At 47.6% G+C, this 22,376-nt stretch overlaps 2 protein-coding genes across 2 annotated transcripts in view; one reads left to right on the top strand and one right to left on the bottom strand.

The window, feature by feature from the left end:
• The window catches only part of LOC126640324 (protein stum homolog), a 224,107-nt gene that overhangs the window by 102,104 nt on the left and 99,627 nt on the right, over window positions 1-22,376 (bottom strand). The window lies entirely within an intron of this gene.
• ITPKB (inositol-trisphosphate 3-kinase B) overlaps window positions 1-22,376 on the top strand; it is a 68,445-nt gene that overhangs the window by 1,471 nt on the left and 44,598 nt on the right. The window contains exon 2 of the mRNA XM_050316020.1: window positions 109-1,192. Within this exon, the coding sequence (XP_050171977.1) occupies window positions 272-1,192 (921 nt within the window). The 5' untranslated portion in view covers window positions 109-271. The remainder of the gene's footprint in view (window positions 1-108; window positions 1,193-22,376) is intronic.

Below are 22,376 nucleotides of genomic sequence, written 5' to 3'. Positions count from 1 at the left end.
GGGAGGGGCACACAGGAAGGGAAGAGTCTGGCCAGCTGTGTGTGTACAGCTGGATGGTGAGCTAAGGGAGGGCACAGAACTACTTTCACTGCTTCTCTCTCTCCTCAGCTGTCCTGTTTTATGGAGCTGCGGGCCAGATCCAGCCCAGCTCCCCTTTTGCCTCCTGGCGATGCTGCCGGTCCCGGCGCAGAGAGACCGTCGGCAGCCCCGCGGAACCTGAGCGCCGAGGCGGCAGTGGCGACGGCCCCCCTGTGCACCCCGGCTGACTACTATGGCCGTGTACTGCTATGCACTCAATAGCTTGGTGATGATGAATAGCAACAGTGAGATGACAAGCGGCCGGAGCAAGACGCCGCCTCCTCCCGGACAAGTGCTGCCCAGGGGCCCGGAGACACCTGGCAGCTGCCGCTCGCTCCCTGTCTTCAGCCCGGCCCCTGTGCCGCCCCACTCCCCGCGCTGTGGCCCCTCTTTCCTCTTTCCACCACTTGAGGAGCCCCTGCAGCAGCCAGGCAGCCCTGGGGGGCGGCGGGGCAGCCGGGGCGAAGAGGGGCAGCCAGGACCCCACATGGCACGGCAGCTTCAACGGGAGCTGCACAACGTCCAGGTGAACCAGAAAGTGGGGCTCTTCGAGGCACACATCCAGGCACACAGCTCTGCTGCCCAGCCACCACGGAGCCCCCGGCCATCCCGGCCCCGGCCCGCCAGCCCCACGGTGCCAGTGGTTGGACTTGGAATTGGACCTCGGCTGCGAGCCCACGGGGAGAGCAAGGCCCCCGATGCTGGTGGGGTGCAGGTTTGTCTGAGCACTGCAGAGCCCTCCGGGAGGCCAGCAATGACAGTGGTGCCAGCTGTAGAGCTGGCAGAGAGCAGCAGCCCCCTGGAGCAGTCAGGGCCTGCACCACGGCATGGGGAGGTGGTGGTGGCCCCCACAGAACTTAAGGGCCAGTGCCCAGCCATTGGAGGAAGCATCCCTGCCGTCATTGTCACGGACCTGGGGGGCCCGGAAGAGGAGGCGGGCGCCGTGCCCCCCGGCAGCCTGCCCGTCAGGAAGCTGTCATCGTCCTCAGCATCTTCCACTGGCTTCTCCTCATCCTGGGAGGAGTCCGAGGAGGACATTTCCAGTGACCCCGAGCGCACCCTGGACCAGACCCCGGCCTTTCTGCAGACCCTGGACCAGCAGAAGCCCCGAGTGGTGAGTCTTGCACCACACCCTAGGGAGGTGGGGTGAGGGCTGGCGGTGTCCCCACTCTGAGGCAGAGCTGCAGCGGCAGGGCAGAGGTCTGTCGCAGCAGAGGTCTGCAGAGAAACTTTCCATTTGCTCAGCGGTGCTTGCTTTCCCTCACATGAAAGGCTTTCAGACTTGGAACAGGGGTTCCTAGTCAGAAAACCCGCTGCTCTCAGGAGAGAGCGCTGGTACCTGTCCCGTTGTGCACGGTCCTCGCAGAGCTTCCCTGGTGCTGCAAGCTGCCTGCTGGCATGCTTAAAATGCATCCATGGACTGCAGCCTTCTGCTGACATGTGGTTAGGAGCCTCAGCTTTCCCTCAGTACAACTTCTTGGGTGCTGAAGGTTTCCCATGATTTACATGAGCCTAAGGGAGAGTTTATTTCCTTCTTGGAGTCGAAACTGTGTGGGCCAACTGTCTGTTGAAATTTATACTGATGCCCATCAGCATAGTGTCTGTGTCTTTCACATGGAAGCAAAAATCTTCAGAATTTCTGGTAATTCCCCTTTTGAATAAAATTTTCTGCTTGTGGGTATCTTATATTTTAAGTAAGCATATTTTTATTTGGTATTTATATTAAGTTCATCTGTTTCACGATCTTTTTTGTTGAGAAGCTGGTTGTGAGGCTTCAGGCAAGAGAAAGCGTCAGGGTAGTATTACCCTTAGAGCAGAAAGCTCTTGTCAGAGAGGAGAACTTTGAGGCATTTTCCAGAGGCATAAGACAGTCATGGGATTTGTTGTGTCACTAGGGCAGTTCATTCCGTGTCTGAATGCTCCACACAGAGCATGCTTTGCTCTGAGCTGCCACACCATTTATCCAGAAGGCTTTGAACCACTTTACTCCAGTGCAGGGCACCCATCACGAGGTTCTCCAACCAGCATGTGGTCTCTCCCATCCTCCAACTCTGAGAGAATTCATTGATTTGAGCCCAGCACTGAAGCCTGACATTGACAAAATGCTGAAACATGCCGGGCAACCCAGTGGCTCCTTTGTTTAAAGAGTTTGATAAAGACCCATCAAATTTCAGTGGTGTGGTTCACTATGTTTAACTTTCTGCAGACACATGGTAGTGAAAGTCTTGCTAAGTTCAATGACACAAGGAAAACTGGAAATGTTTAAGTGAAGGTATCAAACTTGGAAGAACTGAGATTGTGGTTTGTAAAATGCTCAGCAGACTGAAGTAAGTATCTTTTATTTTGTCCTTGTTCTGTCCCATTCCAAGAATTCGGGCTCAGTTCTGCTCAGGATAGAGCAGCAGTTGGGTAAAAGCACAGTTAATGAAGTTACGAGTCTATGGCTCATCGTGTTTGCAGACAGTTTTGTATTTTGGGGCTCTTGGCTGATGAATCAGCCCCTTTGGGAGCTGCTACAATCCCGCTGCTGATTAAATTCTGCTGGTTTTGTGTGCATAAGCTGTAGTAATCTCTGCTCCTTTCTCTGTACTAATGACTGTTCCCTGTGCCAGATCCCACTGATTTGCTGCTGAAAACAGTTCATTGATGGGTAAAAGCATGCCTGATGCTCCTGTGGAAAACTTCCTGATGCCTCAAGCTGACGTTGTGTTACCTCCTGTGGCCCCAGTGAGCCCAGCCAGGCTGGTGGCTCAGCAGTGCACAGGCAAGGCTCGTTTGTATTGCCAAAAGGCCTGGATCAGAGCAAGCTCAGATCAGGTCTAACACCAGAGTAACTCAGCTGGGCTCAGTGGGACTACTCAAGCTAAACGAGATGAAGATCTGGTCCAGAACGTGTCAGACATCCTGAGGAGGTGCACTTGATTTTGTGTTTCAGTGCTGGAGTTGTCTCAGCAGGAGCAGCTGAGCTAATTTACAATGATACTTTTCCACTGGGCTCCACAGGTCCCGTGCAGGGCTGATCACTGACTTTGGCAGGTTATAGTCAGCTTCTCAGCAGGATGGTGTGCAAATGCCCAGTAATTCAAAGCTGATTCATATAAATAACACCCAAATTTGTGTACTCGTTGGCAATGTCTTGTAAATCCATAATGACAGCAGAAGGCAGCTACTGAAGCAGTGTCAGGTTGCACACTAATTTGTTTTCATGAACTCACAGTTTCCTTTTAACGATGCACATGGTCTGGAAATGAGTTATGTAATGAGGGACAGTGCATCAGAAGCTCTCTCCACAAGTTGTGCTTTTCTGTCACCTCCTGGGAGACCTCAGCTGACAGAAACCAACATGGTGCCTCTGGGTTGGGTAGATAAACACTGGGCAGGCAGAGGACCCTGCCTGTCTGCACTGGGTGCTGCTGGCACATGGGAGGGCTGTGGTACCTGGGGGAGAGGTAATGACGAGCAACTTGAAAGCAGTTCTTGCTGCAGATGCAGTATGTGCTGCACAGCTCACATAGCACGTTTACAGGTTCGATAAACAGGAGGCCTGCTTCTGCCCTTCCTTTCTGGAGGCCGTCTGGCTTAGCAGATCTGTTAGGGATGTCCGACTGTCTATTGTAGTTCCTCCTGATGTCCCAGGGAAAGGGGCAGATCCCTCCATCTGGCATGGACTCATCCTCCGTTTGTACTGCAGGTAGGAAACTTCATTTGTGTTCAGGCCTGAAAATTGGCCAGTAAGAAAGTGACGTTGCGTAGTGAAAGAGAGGGAGGTATTGTGGCCACATTTTTGGGCACCGTGACCTGGAGCAGCTCTGTGTCTGAAACTGGCTCTGCCTCTGTTAATTGAAAGTTTGCTCAGTGTTTTGCCTGTCCCTGGAGTGCTGTGGTGCTCAGTGGGTTGCACAGCACTGGGGAACAGTGACCCAGCTGTGACAGTTGCAGACTTGTGAAGTGCAGTGACAATAACAGCAATGTGACATTTTGCTGGTGTCTAATTGCGAGTCCACTTAAGGTCTGAGTAAACCTGCACCTAAGGGCTTTTGCAGCTGTGGCTCTCCCTGGGCTGTGGGCTGCTGCTGGAGAAACCCCAGGCTTGTTTATTGATGCTTGCAAGGTTTCAAAGGCACTGGAGCGCTTACACTTCTCGTGGGAGGGATTGGCTGTCCAGGTGCCATGCTGGGATGGGGGCACTGTGGTTTGGGAATGCCATGGGGCAGCACTTCCTGCACACCCCCTGTGACATCAACACAGGCAATCTGGGGAGGGAGTGGGTACCTCTGCTCACCTGCCACCCAAGGCAGGAGGATACAGTGGCTGTTGGAAGGTGCCTGTCTCTGTCACAGTGTGTCTCATACTGAGGGAGGATTTCTCTCCTCCACGGCTGATTGCACAGGTTGGGTTTGTAGGGGAGTGAGAAGGTCTCCTTGTCCCAGGGTACAGGTAGCCTGAGATGGCAGGCCAACTCCTGAAGGGATTTCCCACCCAAAATAAGACACATTCTTGCTGTGACTCCCTTTGACTTCTTGAGTGGAAAAATACCAGTGTGTTAGTTTTGCTGTTCCTGGGGAACTCTGTTGGCTCTTCCCAAAGGAAAGCTGCTAACCAGGGTGTACTGAGCAGCAGGAGATTTGTCCCAGTCTTGGAAACTGGCATGCCCTTTAAGTGGAAGATATTCCAATGCTTGTCATTAGTGAGTCGTTGTCATTGACCTAAATTCCCTAGTTTGTCAACTCCTCGGCAACTAGAGACAAAGCGACAGACAAGTGGGGGGAAAGGCAGAAATTGTGCAAGCACGTACTGTAGAAAAATGACATGTCAAGGGGGAAAAAAAGCCTTCCTGGAAAAACAGTGCAAGACACTGCAGTGTTCCTCTTCCTGGCTTTCCCACAGCTGCCGTGGAAACACAAGGATGTACAGCAGAATAGTAAATCAAGTGACTTGGTACATTGTGAAATGACTACTTCTTTCAGCAGGCAGAGCAGCTTGCTCAGAGACTTCCATTAAGCTGTGCAAAAGGACAAGAACTTTTGGAAAAAACTAATGACATTGTTGCTGACAGGTGATTTTTTAATTGGTTTATATGTTTGACTCACAGCTGTTGTAACACGGTTCTGAAAGGAGCCAAGTTTATAAAGGGTTAGTGTCAGCCAAGGGCCTGTGGGACCCTTACTGATTTCTCCTTGAGATATTCCAAGGCATAAACTGACAACAGCACTCCTGATTTGTTCCTATAAAAATCAATCAAATTAAATATGCTTTCATTCCCATTCCTAGCTGTCACTGTGATCGGGAAGTCTCCGTGTAACAGAAACCATGACCACATGGTGATGCATGCAAGCCCCATGAATGTATATCTTTATGCTGACTGTGTTTATGTGTTTTACTCCTTCCTCCCACTGTGTTTGTCTTGAAAGCTCCTAAGCTTATGAGCTTGTGAGTGGTATCACTGATTTAGTATCAATATAATGTCTAGCACATTAGGGCCCTGCTGGCTTGCTCAGAAGAGCAATTGTTCCTCTAGTAATGTGCATCATTGACCCAGGAAGGTGCTTAGCACACTTGGTATGCTGCCAAAGGATGGAGTCTCCTTCAGCCCTGTGGGAACACTAGGATAAAGAGGAGGATGAGGTGGACACCTCTGTGTTCCCACTCTGAGAACAGTATGGCGTATTTTGTCTGCTGGGATGAGCTGACTCTGCTGTCTCTGGTGCTCAGCAGACCAGGCAGATCTTCAGACTCTCTGTGGATGGAGGCTGTGCACTCCATGGAGTTCACAAAGCATCACTCTCTATTCAGTAGCTTATCTTCTGCCTTCTCACGTGGCCCTCTCAGGGAATAAGCAGCTTTCCTATGGGCTCCCACCCACAGAGTCTAAGTGAAGATGCAGCTATAACCCAATGAGAGACATATGGTGCTACTTCAAGTCTGTTTCCATCAGCATTTTTAAGCTCATTGGGAAGGGTTTCTTCTCTGTGCACATTTCTCCATGATTGACAGCGCAGGAATTACATGGCACATAGCAGATCCTTTTCATTGGGGGACTTACTTGCTAACACAGCTGCTGTCTCTTGCATATTTTGTTTCTCAAACAATTTCACATTGAAAGCATTCATAAAGAGTTGTTTAAAAAAAAAAAAAAGGCATTTCTAAGGTGCAGGAAGAACAAACATTAGGCCCATCGTTCTTAGGGTCCCAGCTCTGAAACAGTGAGATTTCCTCCTCTTCTGTTGGGAATTGCAGGGTGTCAGGAGCTTGGCTGGTTGGACTCTTAGGGTGTTAAACTGAATGTCCACAGAGTGAATTTCATGGGGCAGTGGAAACTTTAGAGTTTTGTCTTTACCTTTTGAGGCTTTCAATGACAAAACCCAAACTGTAGTCAGCACCTGTCTCATGTTTTCCATATTGTTTCTATAATGTGTTAGGACAGATTTGCATGTGAAGAAAATATTAGCGCAGCACTGAGCTCTCGCGTGCCATGCGATGGCTGAAAGCCACTGCTGAGCTAATGTTTTCTTTCCATGTAACTCTGTTCTAGCTCACTAGAGAAATAATGGCATCTATGTATGATGTTAAATGCTGCTTCAGCTAAGATTAGTCTTCTGTAATGGTTAGAGATTATGTTGTTTATACCAGTAGGTAAATTTGTGCAGTAAATTTGACCTGCTTTCTTCCAATGAAGCCCATCCAAGCTTTCTAAGAAAGATATGTTAATACTTAACAGACAGTGAAAACTAAATGTTAACATTTTCAAATCACTGAATAACTCTGCAGCCTAATCCCTATTCTCAAATGTGACTTTTTGGGGAATGTGAGCTCCTACACTTGCTGGGTCACTTGAAATGGCTCTTTTATGGCATCCATCTTGCTTAGCCTGTTGGATGTCTCCTCCGGATAAACCTTCTTCTTAGGTACCTTTCTTCTCTGTTGACTCTGATGGGATCTTGAGGACTAGACCAAGAGTGTGCTTAAAACAGAGTAATCTGTTTCTAAAGTACTCATGAATGTCTGCAATAAAATTCATTGGAATTTCATTCTTATTCGTATAGATAAAAAGTCAGGTCATGCATAGCCTGCACAAAGGAAACTGCCCCGATCTGAGCTCTACCAGACTTAAAAGTAAGTGCCTCTGATTTGGCTTTTAAATCAGTGTTTAGGCAGCAAAATGTGATTTGCTTTATAACAGAGAGGATAATCCAGCAGTGCCTTTCAGTGTGAGTTGGTGTGAGTCTGTTCAGAAGCTCAGGGTCTCCAGCTGCAAGTTTCAGTCTTGGTGTACGTACTGTGGATGCACTCAGAACTGGTGGAAGCTTTTGGAAAACGTAAACTGCAGCTTCTTCTTTCCCAGCCACTGGGGCAGTTGAGCACACAGAGCTGCTGTCAAGGCTGCATGCCTGTGGAGATCCTCACTGCCACTGCCAGCCATGGATTGTGTTTACTGAGTGCTGGTGGCTTCTGCCTTCAGTTTCTCAGAGATGGGCAGTATTGGAGTCTAAAGCTACTGCACAGTGTTAAGACCCATATTAGCCTTTTCAAGATATTTATTTCAACATTTCGGCCATAAAAAGAAATAATCTTTTTTTATAGTAAAGAACATTCTTTTCATTAATGACATGGGAAAAGAGACAGCCCAATAGAAGGAATTAAATTGTTCCTTTCAGATATAAGATTTACTACTGGTCAAAACACAAGGATTGCTTTTGGAAGGAGAGTTAGGGTGTAAAACAACAAGTGTTTAACACTTACAACTTCTTCTTATAAGCAGTACAGTGCATTATCTGATCAGTGCTACACAACAGGAACTTCATTAGCATTCAGCACTGTTGTGGTTTTAAGTAATAGTAAAGCATCCCTTGTCTCTGTGAAAGACATGTATGGACTCTGGGGGGATATGCTGACAGACATTTTAGTGAGTTTGATTCTAAGGACAGAGTCAGGTTGTCTCTTTGTTTGCTTCAAACATTTGATTTGCAGAAAGGTTGGCACCTGCAGTTGCTGTGATGTGGACCTCTTTGAACTGATGCAAGTTTTGCTCAGGGCTTCTTCCTTGACTGCTGGGCTTTAAGTCTTGTACTTGGGGTCTTGGACAATAGGGTTCCTGGACTGTGTGAAGCAGAGGGAGGTCTCCAGTCTTCACTGTCACAAAACGCCCTTCAGCCAGAATGAAGACCACTATACCAACATCAGGAATAACCAGCACAACATCTCAGAGAATGGCTATGGCAGGGAGCAGGCACAGCTCTCTCCTCCCACCCCATCAGTGTTTGCAGAAGGGGCTGTTTAGCAAGGGCTAAGCAATGGCAGCACCTACCTTCAGCATCACCTCCTTCTCCTCCCCCTTCGCTTCCTGTCCCTTTGCCCTTGCTTGGGCAATTCATCTGCAGCAAGATAGAATCAAAGAACCCTCTTCCTTTGCTAAACAATTCGTTCCTTTTGTTAGGGTCAGATAAAATGCTGATAAAAGCTGTTGTAGCTCCGCTGAAGCCAGCAGGAGCATGCTGCAGTTTGGTCCTTGATCATTTTTCGCCTTGCTCACCCCTGCACGTCTCCAGTTACATCTTGTGGTAAATCCAGTATTAAACTGAATTAATGAACCAGAGACGCAGTCCCTGCAGGGGGATTTGCCTGTTGGTAGGTACATTGCTTCGGAGCCTTTGGGGACAGGAGGTTTATAAATGGAAAGATCTGCAGGGTGGCTTTTTGGAAAGTGTATTTTAGGGTTGGGTGGTTTTCTCTCATTTCTTGATGAACAATCTCCAATCCCTGCCGCTCGGGGAAAGGGCAGGAGCCAAGGCTGGCCTTCAGATCACCACTGAGCCTTGTTCTTTGCAGATGTACTTTGAGAAGGCGTTTTGGGAAGGTGTAGGAATAGCTTTTATTCCATTGAGCTAAATACGTTCAAGACATTTGCGGTAAATGGGCTCTTAAGTACAAGCCCACGTGTACCCCTCAAAAGAGAGGAGACCAGGACGCCAAGGAGGGGTGGGAGTGAGGGGGAGGTGAGCAGGCTCTTTCTCACCATGTGGACCATAGGAATTGCTCTGCTGGCTGCCACAAGCCCCGCTGGATATCCAGGGGCATCCTCCCACTGCAAGCAAGGTACAGAACAGCTGGGGGGAGAATTAGCAACGTGTCCAAACGTAGTATGGTTGCTATTATGGGTAATATGTATTTAACACTCTGCAGGGACCATTTAAACCTGCATCTGTAGGAAAAGGAAAAAAGTCAGGTTTGCTTTTTTGGCAGACTGCAGATCAGAGAGTCCAATCTATAATCTCTTTTGGTATGTTTTATGTGGGTGGGTTTTGTTAAATTACAGGCAAAGTTATTGCACCCCTAGGCTTCTCACATTAAATGTTTCTCCAATTTTAGCAACATTCTTTCCAAGCTCAGCTACATTTGTTTTTGTCTTCTTCTCTATGGCAATTGATGAGCTAAGTCTAAAATCTATAACTCTGCAGGATCTCCTGTTATATATTTCTTCTACAGCTGTAGCTGAATCAGGACAGTATAATCCAATGACATATTGTAATGCCTAGTGCTTTCTTTAATACATTCCAGATTAAAGGAGTCAGCAAAGTTTACATATCCAAAGTAATAAATTTAAACAATAATAACAGCAAATCCCGAACCATGATTATATCTTTAAAGTGTTGGGGTTTTTTTCACTCGTATCTTCTCTGGTCTGGCTAAAGTCTGTTTTTAGGAAACTCAACAGGACAGATAAAAGATGATGAGACAAACAACTTAATCCCTTAATAATGTCAAGTGGAAAATCCAACAACAGATTGGCAAGAAACTCAAATAACAACTGCAAAGTGACCCTTACTGAGGACTAAAGAACAAGTTTAAAAGGCTGAGCTTCGGATATAATTAGAGATGAGCCTGAATCAGTGCCCATAGGCTCAAATATTTCTTTGAACTCTGAAATGGAGCCAAATTCCTTTTTTTCATCCATGCCTGCATAGCATCAGCTTAGCTCCATTGAGGCCAGTTCAGCATCGCCTCGTACCTCATGCCGCCCTCGGTACTCATACAAAGTGATCCTGGAAGGCACCAGGGTGGTATTCCCACCTCTGGGTGCTGTCTCAGATGGAGTGTGGGATAGCAGCAGGTGTGTGCAGCCCAGGTATGTGCCAGGCATGTGCCTGTCATGGCAGCAGGAAGAGAAGAGATGGGCATCGCCACTCTGGCCTCAGAGTTCCAGTATCTTGTTCTGCTCTTGCCAGGGACTGGCACAGAGCTTCACCCCTGGGCAGCAACCCCAAGCAGTCTTGGGCTACCATTAATAGATACACCTTGAAAGCAAGGCATGTGGTCACAGGAGTAGGAGGTGCTTGGAAGAGCAATTGCCAAGCAGCTTCATAAAGAGCATGTTAATTATTCTCTCTCTCCTCAGAGCCCTATTTATTTAGAGCTGACAACCCTTCACCCTGGGGTTCCGTGGTAGGAATGTCTTACTTGGGTGGAGACCAGGGCGGCCAGAAAGAAAACAAAGGAAAGAGATTTTAGAACCGTGTCTTATCTGTAGCCCCCTGAATTACTGTTGTATTTTAAAAGAATACCTGAAAAAGAATTGTTTGAAAAAGCCTTGACGTGTGTACTCTCCCAGCTCCCTTGTTTTAGCCTTCTCCTAGGAATTTGTGTATAAAATGTTCTCAATTCAGTTTATCTCTCTGCTTGACAAATCCTGTGTTTCCCTTCCGTACTTTTAGCAGAGTGGGAACTAACCCTGATCTTTTTGTGAAGTGAACAGAATTGCCTTGTTAGATGTCACATTCCCACCTTCACATACAAACAGTGCGTGTCACAGTTTTTGAGCAAGATGTACCATCACTGAAAAAAAAAAATTGCATAAAGCTCATACAAAGATGAGCTTTTGGAAAAGCAGCTCCAAACTGAACCAGACTCTCCCTCGGAGGAAGGAGCAACTGACATCATCCATCCCTTGTTGAATCCACCTTTCACAGCAGGTTAAAACAAATGGTCTGAAGCCAGGACTGTAGCTCAGATTCTCCATTAGCAGCCCCTCATCCACGTCTCATCTCAAGGAGAAAAGACTTGGCCTCTCTCCTCAGGTCTCTGTTTTCTCTTGTTACCATGTGTAGCTGGAACAGCTTTTTTGAGCCAAGGAAAGCAGCATAGAAGTCCAGGTGGTCACAAGCGACCGTAACGTTGACCAGGTGTTAAGCTGGTAATGAGAGACAAATGCAGAGGTAGCATGATGCCACCTTGTCTGCTATTGTCTGTTCCTGTATTGCACATCCTGACCAGCTCTGGTGTTTGGTTTTGGAGCTTTTGGGAAGCTCAAAAGGCAGTTCCAGATCCCAGGTTTGTTCTTGTGGATGGGAACCCTTCCCAGAAGGGAGAAAGCTCAGAGAAACCTGTTTAATATAGGCTGATCTCATGCTTGAGCGTACGCAGGAGTTGACCTTTCAGCACTGAAATAAGAAGTGATAGGAATAGAATAAAGCACAGTCTTGAAAGAAAAGCCAAGTAGCTTAGACTTGCATTTCAGGAGAAGTCAAGGTAGAGAGGCTGAGGGAGCCACAGAGGGGCCAAATGGCAGATTGAAAAGCAGTCTTTCAGCAATGGGTTTGGTGGATCTTTGCAGAGCAAGCCTGCAGAGCAAAAGCTATTGCGATGTGAATTGGGATATGAGGTGATGAGTCCTGAAGGTGAATTTTAGTCAGGTGGGTAAACTGGAAAGACTCTGTTAGGGATGTTATCCTGAAAAAATCTGTAAGACTTACAGATGGGTTGGATGTGAGGACTGAAAAAGATCCAAATTTTCCACTTGCTAAAAGTTTCAGGGTAGGAGCAAAACACAAATGAGAGCAGTAACATTTACACTTGCACTGCAAAGTCATAAATTGTTCTATGAATTGCCAGGCTGCGAAGAGTCAAGCCTCTATATTGCACTACAAGCCTTGAAACTGTCATGTTTTGATTGAGTCCAGAGCCAAAATTTTTGTAACCTTGATATGAGACATCTCCAGGCACTCATGGTACACCCCTTTAACCTTCAGGGGCCTGGCTTACAATGCAAGATTTTTCCAAGCGAACCAAACCTCGAAGCACTCCCCTCATATCTGGAAGCCACATCCTGATGAGGAACTCTCTCCACATGGTGGCCTCTGTCAGAGCCCAGGGCTGCCACGGTGGAGAGTTGTGCTGCTCTGTACCACAGAGCCCATCGCTGCCCGGAGGGATGCTGAGGTTTGCCCTCCTGGCCCGCTCTTCCCTGTGGATCATCCATGCAATGTCCCCAAGGCAACCAGACTCTCAGACCCATCCAGACAAACCTTGGCAGGGCAGGACATTGTAGGAGCTGGTTGGATCTGGAAGAACAGTTTTTTGGCAGAGAACAGATTTTCCAGCAAATGTCAAGGGAGAGGGGAAGTCAAAATGATTCACAAATTCAAACACATTTTCTGAATAGTTCTGGCCTAGAAAAAAATACAGAGGTGGGGGAAGAGGGAGGTATGTTAAAAATAGCAATGAGTGTCATTCTGACACTTTCAGAATGAACTGTTTCATTTTGGGAATGGTTTGTTTATGTTTTGCAAGCATTTGAAATGTAGATTTGATTCAAAATGGCATTTTTCACTTAAAAGTTGACCTCACCGCTAAAACACACTAAAATAAGAGAAATGGGTTTTTTAGGACTTACATAACCTGAAATAAAACACCTCCTTATGCTTTGGCTCCACACGAGACGTTTCAGAGTTTTCTTTTCACAGCCCCATGATTTTAGCTGCGTTCAGCCCAACCTGAACATCTCCTCTCCCCTTGTTTTAGAGTTAAGCTCTGATGCTGTAAAAACTGTCCAGCTCCTGTGCTGACCAACCTTAAGGTCCAATGCCGTGGAGTAAGTACTTTAGTTTAATCTGAGGTCAACCACACATTGCTGTGATTCAGACTGAAACCTGTGGTATCAAATGAATAAGAGCTGTAGGTTTTGTAGATAACTGGCATCTTCTCCGGAAGATGCAACGTCGAACCTCATTTAGAAAAATAACCCAAACTCCTGAGGCCCTGAAATCTGATCTAGAAATCTTCAGAGAAGCTGGAGCTTGCAGACAGCTGAATGACAGACTTTCACTCCCCCGGCACTCACACTGGTCTCATTCAGCTGATTCATTAAAGGAAAATGAGCAAACAGCTAGTAATTATTTTGTTGTAGCCAAAACGTGCTGCAGAGTTTCCCTGGGCAGAGGGGAAGGAACACGTGCGTTTGCAGTACGATGAGGCATAGCTGAGTTTACTGTTCCCCACTGTGTTTTCTGCCTGACTGAGACACATTGTGCCATTTCCTCAGCTGAAGTCCATCCCTTGTTGACTGGAGTGGAGCCTCCTTTGCTGAGATTTACCTTGACTGTCTCCTGAGGTCCTTTCCTCTCCAGCACAAAAGAGGGAGGAAAAAGATACTGCTTTGTGGGACAGCAACCTTTTTAACAGCAGCCTCTTTTGGACAGGGGCCATAGGAAAAACCTTTTTTATTCGTGTGGAGATCCTGGGTTTTACCTGGAATAGGCAGGTTTGGAAGCATTTTTCTGGCCTGCTGTAGTTTTAACGTTACTGAAGGATGGATCTCATGGTGTGGACAGGAGATGGATGTTTTTATCATAGAAGTTTGTGGGGGTGAGGGGTTGGCAGCGGCTGAGCATCAGAGTGGGTTGTCCTCCCTGCTCTCCTGGCAGCAGTGGGAGCTGGGATGGCTCTGCTGCTTTCTGTGGTGGCTGTGGGTCCCCCAGCAGTGGGGAGGGCAGGGATGAGGGCCTGCAGCAGGATGAGGGATCAAGGCCAGAGTGTGTGTGTCAGCTATGCAGTTCCTTCAGCCATGCATTTACTGTTCAAACACTGCCAACTCAAGCTCTCCCAGAAACAATGAGGATTGCCTTAAAAACCACCAAATGTTTCAGAGTTTTTTTGGAAGTGCAGGGTTTGATTGTTTTCCTAGTTTCGATGCCTTTAGCTCACACTCGGGACAGTTTTTCAGTCTGTTCTCTGCAAGCCAGAAGTCTAGAAATGTACTTTCTTTTTTAAAATGAAAGGTCTGAGTCTCAGCCACCTGACTGCAAGAGCTGGGGTCTGTGAGAACAAGGCAGAGCTCACGCTAAAACTGCAGGAGAGGGCAAACAAACTGTTGAAATAGCTGCTTCTCTTGGTCAAGAGTTGGGGCTGAATGGAAAGAAAGGCCAGAAGGGCAGAGCATGTAAGCTGACTCGGTTTTCCTGTAACAATCAGAGAACGCCAGCTCTCCCTCCCCGCCCCAGCTGAAACAAAAAGCCCATACACAACTAAAGCAAAATCTGCCTTCCTGTTTGCACGCCTGTCATGAGGCCTGGGAGAGCAGGTGGCATTCAACTGTTGCATCCCTACCAAAATTCAAAGTCCTCTCGTGTCTGAAGAGGTAGGGTTGTAGATAGAGATGCAGGCGGGCATTGAAGAGCAAGGACCATACAAACTGCACAAGAAGACTCACACTGCTTCCCTGTCGAGAGTTTATATAAAACACATTTTGAAAACGAACCACTTTTTCTGCAGGTGATTCACAGATCCTTGACACAAACAGCTACCAAGAGATGGAAGAACAGCTTTGGTTATGTTAATCTTAAAGTGGGAAGGCAGTAATTTTCCAACTAAACAGCTGCATTTGGGTAACAATCTGTGGAAGGTTGTACACATCTTTCAACAAGGAATCTTAAGGTCCGGTAGGGCTCAGAAAATAACAAGCAGGATTGTTGAACCGTCCCAAATCACCTTGTCATTGAATGGTGCAGAAGTGCTGCATGAAGTGGTGCCAGATGTTCTCAGGCAGCTCTAAGGGTATCTGGATTTCAGTTTACTTTCATCAGATATGCTGACATGTTCTCCCAGTTTGCCTCATGAATTAAGATGCTGCAGTGTTCACTTTTCTCCTTTCCAGCTGCTATATAGGCGTGTGTCTTTGCTCTGCCCGGGGAAGAAGACAAGCATATTCTTCTCTTTAGCACGTCCTTCAAAGGGCGTGGACATTGGGTGTGCCCCATTCCAGCTGGTGGGCTGAGCGCTGTTCTGGGGTGCTCCTTGTGCAGTGTTGACTTCAGTGAAATAGCACTAGGAGTGCAGATTTGAAGGTTGCATACAAGGTTCAGATGGTCTTCTGGAGAGCAGCTGCCTTTGGAAAACCGGCTAGAACTACTGATGGCGTAACAAGCAGAATTAGAGTATTTCCAGGATATAAAATTAAGGGAGGAAAGTGACTTTACTGGCTATTGTCAGAAAACAGAGGTTTGCATAACAGCAACATTTTCCATATACTGTACAATTTAAGTTACTTGCTTGGGAATTAAATTGCAAGTCAGTTTAGACAGCGTAGCCAGCTGTAACATTGCAACACACCTACTGAATGTTATTACTTGGTGTCAGTGTTTATTGAAGCGAGTGGGGATTTGAGAAACAAGCTTTGGCGCAGGGAACACTAACAATGTGATGGCACTTAACGTCTCTAAAGCAGCACAGTTCGCGTAAGAACTTCGGGGAATAAAATCTCCAAAGATAGAATACTTTGGAAAATACCTACTAATCCCTTTAAACCCCTAAGAGACATTAATTTTCATATTGGGTAATGATAAGCCACAGATTTCACCAGTAATCACAAAAATATCCTGTGGTTTTTGGAAAAGGAAGGGAGACTCCAGGTGTAGCTTCAGTGGCTGATTTTGCAGTGGCAGCTCCAGCTGATCTTGCTGGAAAGAGTTTATTTGCTGCTGTCTGCTGGTCCCTTGCTGCCTTCTTTTGCTACTGCAGGAACCAGGGCCAGCAAAAACTGCTCACTAACTCCTTGTACTACTCTTCCCTCTCATCTTTATGGGGGAGAATCAACACTCCATAATGTCACTTCATTTTAGTTGCAAACTGGAATGAGTTTGGGCCAAATCTAATCTGTTGTAGCTCTCTTGGTTCTGGTGGGCTTGCAGGAGGGATAAATTTGATCCAGAGTAAGAATAACAAGAAACATAGATGGGCTGGATTAGTGCATTGTTTATATAAATGGCTAGACCATGGAGAGCTGCCCGCATTGCAAAACCCCCCTCCCAGAAGGCTCCTTCAGGGGATCTGAAATCACAGCAAGGACAGACCAGCAACAAAATGTGACACAAAGACCAAGTTTCCCCTCTCTTCCTGCAGCAGGTTTCTTGTGCTCAGAGCTGAGGACTGTGTTGTCAGTGGTGCACGGGCTCAGCTCACCGACTGTGCTGAACCGGCATCTCAGGGAGCAGGACAGGTCAGATCGCTGTGCCCTCCGTTGTCAGTGAAGTTATAAATACATTTTTGGAGCAGAAATAGGAACCATCCACCAGAGATATTTCTGATGACCTCAAAATAAAGTTAGATTTTAGTTTTTGTGTTTGGTTTTTTTTTTTCCCTCTGTTTCTTAGCAGGGCTGCTGAGCTCTCCAACAGAACAGGAAGTAGGCTGAGGAGCTGTTTGAGTAACCAGATCAATGGAAAAAGTGGTTTGAGTACATTCTGTGAAAGTTCAGTCAACAATTTTGAAATTACTTGAGTTTCTCTTCCTAGGTCAGGGTGATTGTTCATACCAAGAGGACTTAAGTCTACCACTGCTGTGTCTGTAAGCAAACAGAGCATTTCTTTTTGATGATGTACATCATGTGCACCCAGGGACGAAGCAGAAATCTTTCCCTTGGTGTCCTTGGATCAGATTCCAGATGAGTTAATCTCTTAACTTGATCGGGACCCTACGTAATTTCGAAATGCCTACCATGCCATTTGGAAGAAAAATAAACTTGCTTTTATTGGAGTTGGGCATGGAAAGGTCAGGGTAGGTGAGGAGTGAGGGAGAGGATAAGAGAAGACACTATTTTGCTATCAAGGAGGAAGATGTATAACTGTTGAGCTCAAATTTGAGGCTGATCCTATATTTTAGTGACACTTACAGCTTCTTTCATGTTTTGCAAGCTCACCCGAGAATTGAATGCATGCCAAATTAATCTTTCAAGGGAAGTGGAGCTGGGTTGAAAATATCTCCAGTACAGATAATTCAAAGGAAATACAACTTTAAAAAAAGTGTGTAAAATGCCTGTAAGAATCTACCTGGTTTTTCCTGTTTTCTGTTCTTCTTTTTCTCTTTCCTCCCCTTAGTCCCACATTTTGCCTCTCCACTCTCCCATCATGTCACCATTTCCTTTTTTTTTCCCCCCTTTATTTGTTCTCACAGAGGCATACAAAGGGTTTTCAATCCTGTCACATGCTCCAACTGGAACTGGAGCACGATTCCTTTCTGACTGTATTTTCTCCAGGATTTTGTCAAGTTTAGCTGCGGACGCTCCCCAGCTTTTCGCTGATTGTCTTTCCAGCTGTCCTCCGCTTGCGACACTCACGGTGCAGCCGGGCAAAGGCCGGTTCCAGCTGCAAAGTGGAGGCGATGCAGTGAGTGCTGGGGGCAAGGGGCTGCACGGGCGGTGCCTGCGGGGAGCGGGATGGGGCGGCTGTGGGAGCGGCCCGGCGTGGGAGAGCAGGGCCAGGAGAGAGAGATAAGACGGGCAGGAAGGGGAAAGGCAGGTGGAAAAGGGAAATGACCACGGAGGTCAGGAAGACTAAAGAGAATACAAGGGAAGCTGCGAAGCCATCTGGGAATCTGCTCTAGACACGTGTAAATTGTACACGTCCCTGCGGCTTCCCACTCGGCGCAGAGCAAAGCAGCTCCCAGAGGAGGCCGGGCAGAGCCGGGATGGCGGCATGCAGCTGTGTGGGGTGAGCCTGCCTGGGTCTGGGGTCGGGGTGGTGCATTGGGGGACATGGGGACTAACCCGGTGGAGGTGTGGGGACAGCACCACCCAGGTGTGGGGGCACAGTGGTGACTGGATGTGGGTGAGGGGAAGTGAGCGGGTGCCCCAAGGTGGGGTGCAGAGGTGGAAGAGCTGTGTCCTGTGAAGAGGTTGGTGGAACTTCTGGGCAATGGCAGGGGCAGAGTGGAAGGAGAGGTGAGTGCTGTGGGTAGAGGCAGAGTGGGAAGTTTGGGAGGAACGGAGTGCAAAAGCCGATCAGGAGAAAGTGGAGGGAAAAGCCATGCGAAAAGTTGCAGGCAGTGGAAAAAAGCATCATGCAAGGCTGACATGGCAAAGCCATGGAGAGGAGAGCTTGGATGAGAAGACTTTAGAAGTACCTAATGATGACTATGGTGAGATTTGTGGCATATAGCTAGATCTGAGCCAGCCTCCCTTTGTGGAGAGAAACAGGCCCCTGCAGAGCACAGTGTATGTGACCTGCCTGCACAGTGCGAGAGGAGCTGAGGCTGAGCAGCACTGTGACTGTAAAAGGAGTTAACTAGCATAGATGCAGTCATCTACATTGGACATGTCTAAAAATAGGTGAGATGAATTTCAGTCCCAAGGACAAAATGTTACAGTAAATGAATACAAACAATCTCGTGTTATCTGGCCGGGTGCGTTCATGCCTCCTCCATGTGTGTGCCATGCAGGAGGTGTGCGCCCAGGTACAGGGTTTGTGCACAGTAGGAGCACATGTGAACACCAGCACGTACCTGGCTGCAATGTTCGCATCTCAGATCTTCTGTGCAGAAGTCCTCTGCGCCTCAAACACTGAAAAATTGAGCCATGATGCTGGAACAGGCTGTAGTTCCTCAGGTGTCTGCAGTTTGTATTGTGAATCGTTCCTAAGAGTCACGAGGAAGAGTAGGGAGATGTGCTGCAGCTTCAGGGAGTGCTGCTGCTGACCCCACCACTCTCTGCTTCACTGTGGAAGAGGCTGCAGAGTCAATCAGACCCTCACCTGGTTGCCTGGTTTTAGCTCAGCTCTGCAGGCTTCCTTTACCAGCATGGGGCTCCTGGCTGCCTCTGACAGAGCTGGGGGGGTTGCTTTGCTTTAAGTCACACCAGAAGACATCAGCGTGACAGGGAAGAAAGGTGCCCAGTTCCAATGGTGCTCTTTGCCTCGTGCTACCTTGCCACCTGTCCTGAAGGAGAGATAATTTTTCCCCCCAGTGAGAGAATTCGTTAGAAAAGAACAATTGCATCCCTGCAGGGACACCTGTGGGATGTGCCAAGAGAAACCCAGGCAGATGCAGTTTTTTCATGGGATCCTGTGCTCATGGACTAGGTTAGTGTGGATGGTCTGAGCAGGGCACGGGTCTGGAGCCTGTCTGCATTGGAGACGTCCTCTGGCTGCCCCAGCCAGCTCCCTGCAGCCCTGCTCTCCTTTACTGTTCCAGTCCCTGAGCTTGTCCTCATCTCCAAAATTAGGTCTGCAAGTCCCTCGCCTCACGTTTAAAACTCTCTTTGCAATTAATGTGCACAAGCATGTCCTTGGCAGAAAATGACCCCAGTGGATGGGTGACAAGAGGATGCACACAGTTTGACTGACTAGCTAGGGCTCACAGTTAGCTGTAGGAAAAGCTGAGAATGCCTCTCTGCACCAAGAAGTGTCAGTGTTCTCATGGAGGTTGTGAGTCTCTGGTACAGCTTGAGCTTGTTTAACGGTCTCCACTGTGGAAGAGAACAGAGTTTTAATGTAGTGAGGGTGACATTTTAGTGCTTGGGTCTGGTTAGTCGTAATTGAACTCCCCTTTCACTTAGTCCTTTACTGGAGGCTGCTCATTCTCATGCTGCGCACTTCCTCTGCCTGCAAAAGCACTTAAAGCAACTTGGATCCCCAAGTCACATATTATCAGTATTTATGCCCCCTGGATGTTTTTCCAGGAAAGCTCTTAACCTTACAAGTCAAGAGAAGACTAGCAAGGTGCGGAGTTCATTCTTAGGCAGCAGCTGGGTTGTAAAGTCTTATTTTTGTGCAATTCATTTCGCAAGAGCTCTCTTCCCAATTCTCTCTGCTTCTATTTGCTTCTGTGTCCTGGGGTCTCACATGACAAAGGTTTCTAAGGGCCGATATCTGCCTTGAGATCACTTGCTGGCAATGCCGCAGGAGCAGCACAGAGGTGATCGTCCCTGTATTTCTGCATTCGTGTTAGCTGTTGAAACGTGTTGTCTCGCAAGAACCATAGGGTATCACCCCAACAGTTCTTTAAGCCTGTTCATAGGCACCAGTAGAAACCCAATAAGCCAGTTTCCGATTACTGTAATAGTTTCCAGATTATTTGGTTTAGAAGCCCATGTGAAACATTACTTTGTGCCTTTCCCTGTCAGCCCTCAGGCTGAAAGTGAAAAGGTCCTGGTAAAGAAGACTGAGTCAAGAGATACACAAAGTTTATACCTGGGATTATCTAGCCTGCAAACTAATGGGTTTCAAGTGAAATATCTAAGATCATTGCGAAAACTCTTCCATTCCTTCCTTTCTACTCACCCTGTCCGTTAAATCAACATACACTTTGCGTGATGAAATTGCAAGGATGTGCACACAAACTTGGAGAAGAAATTAGTGAGCTCTGTGCAGAACCACTCAAGGGAACTCTCTGCTGTGGGATGCTTTGAGCCCACCTGTTCCAAGGGGAGAAGGGGCTGGGATACAGCCCAGCCATCTGCTTGCAGCCTTGCAGGCTGAGATAGGCAGCCACGTATGGGATTTCAGCAGTGGCCATAAGCTGATCATGTGGAAGGAACAGGACAAGCTTTCTGCTCTGTGTTGCACAACAGCCTCTGTGGCTGATGGGCTGGGGCTGTCTGTGCGCTGATGCTCCTCTCCACGCTCTGCTGATGGAGAGGGGGCTGCAGAGGCACCATGTGGCCCATGGCAAAGGCCCACAGCTTTCTGTGGTGATGAAAGGCTGTAGTCCAAATGGCAAGGCAGTTCCTCGTGCTGCTTCATCTTCCTGTGAAACAGGGGCGCAGCTGAGAGCAAAAACTCCAAATGGCACTTGCTCCAGTCTGGGCCATGTGGGCTGTACTGCCCTCACAGCTGGATCTCCGAGTAACAGTCTTTGCCCAGCTTCCTATTACATGCAGCACCTGAGACACAGAAAGCATTAGGTTTTGTAACTCCTTAGACCTCACATGACAAATTATGAGCCCCAGGTACATCATGCAGACTAGCACTGGATCCATGGCAGTCTCAGGCACCGCAGGAGCAGGATCCTAAAGGGTTTGGTTTTTCCCCTAAGTTGGTGTGAGCTCCAGCACACGCCGTGCAAGGCTTGCAGCAATGCCAAGTGGCTGCTCATTGCAGCGTGCTATCAGCAGGGCATCCTTGAGCATCCTGCACTGATGGGCTTGGGGGGCAAAGTCTTCCCCTGGTGCAGAGTCCCCAAGTTGTCTTAGCTTCAGCCCAGCTCTCACATTTACTCCAGCTGAGGATCTGACTGCCATCTCAAAGGGTTACACAAATAACACACAGTTTGAACTCTCTTATAAAGCCCCACCCTTTTCCTGCAGTTTTAGTTAGAGGGGTAGTGCTATTGAGATGCTTTATTGTAACAGAAAATGAAGAGAAACATGGAAAAACAAGGCAATAGGATAGTTGTTTTAAGGTATGCAGCTGGGCTTTTTGTGTAGGGAGGGGGAGAAGGTACCCTTTTTTCAGTACGTGTTTTTAGATTATTTTTTTTTAAGCAAGGAGTGAGGTAGACTCAGTAATTTTCATATATAACCTTAACTGTGGTTTTACATAAGGATGAGTTTAATTAGAATCAATTGTGTGTGCTGTCTGAACATTGCCTCACTCCCTCCTGGCCCAGGTGTGCTCTTCAGCATCCAGAGGCTGTTCTGCTGCCAAGGAGTGAGCACAGCACACTGGGCTGACACAGTGGGGCCAGGTGGTGGGTTGTAAGGGTGAGCGAGAAGCGCCGTGGGGACCCTGTGGACCCCACGAGGGTAACCACACAGCAGCCACACTTGGTGCCTTCTCAGGATCCCTGTCAGAAGCAGTGCAGCATTCTGGCTCCAGCGACCATCCCCTTTGGAAGTTCACATTCACTGTCTATCTATCCACTCTTAGATTTTTTAATCCATCTATTTCTTCTCTCGAGCTTCTGTACTTGCTCCATCAAACAGTACTGTGGCAAAGCCCTTAAAAGTGTGTTTAGGACCATAGGGTTGCCCAAGTTTCGGCATAGTACCTGAGCATCACGTAGATACTGAGCAGCACTGGTCCTTATGTGGTTTGTGTGTGGCTGCGTGTTGCCCTCTCAGCACAGGGACTTCGATCCTCCTCTGTGTGAGAAGGTAAACTGTGCTGAAGCTTCACCAATGGACCCAGAGATTGCCATGGAGTCTTTATGAAATTCAGTTGAACCCAGCTGCCATAGAAGTGTCAGGACTGGAGTAAGAACATTGTTTGGGATAGGTCTGAGGCACATCAGCAGGGCTTTCAGGCAGTAGCTAGTCT

Source organism: Myiozetetes cayanensis, unplaced genomic scaffold, assembly GCF_022539395.1.
Source record: "Myiozetetes cayanensis isolate MyiCay16 unplaced genomic scaffold, myiCay2020 scf2-11, whole genome shotgun sequence".
Classification (NCBI taxonomy): domain Eukaryota; kingdom Metazoa; phylum Chordata; class Aves; order Passeriformes; family Tyrannidae; genus Myiozetetes; species Myiozetetes cayanensis.
This window is presented reverse-complemented; position numbering and strand designations above follow the sequence as displayed.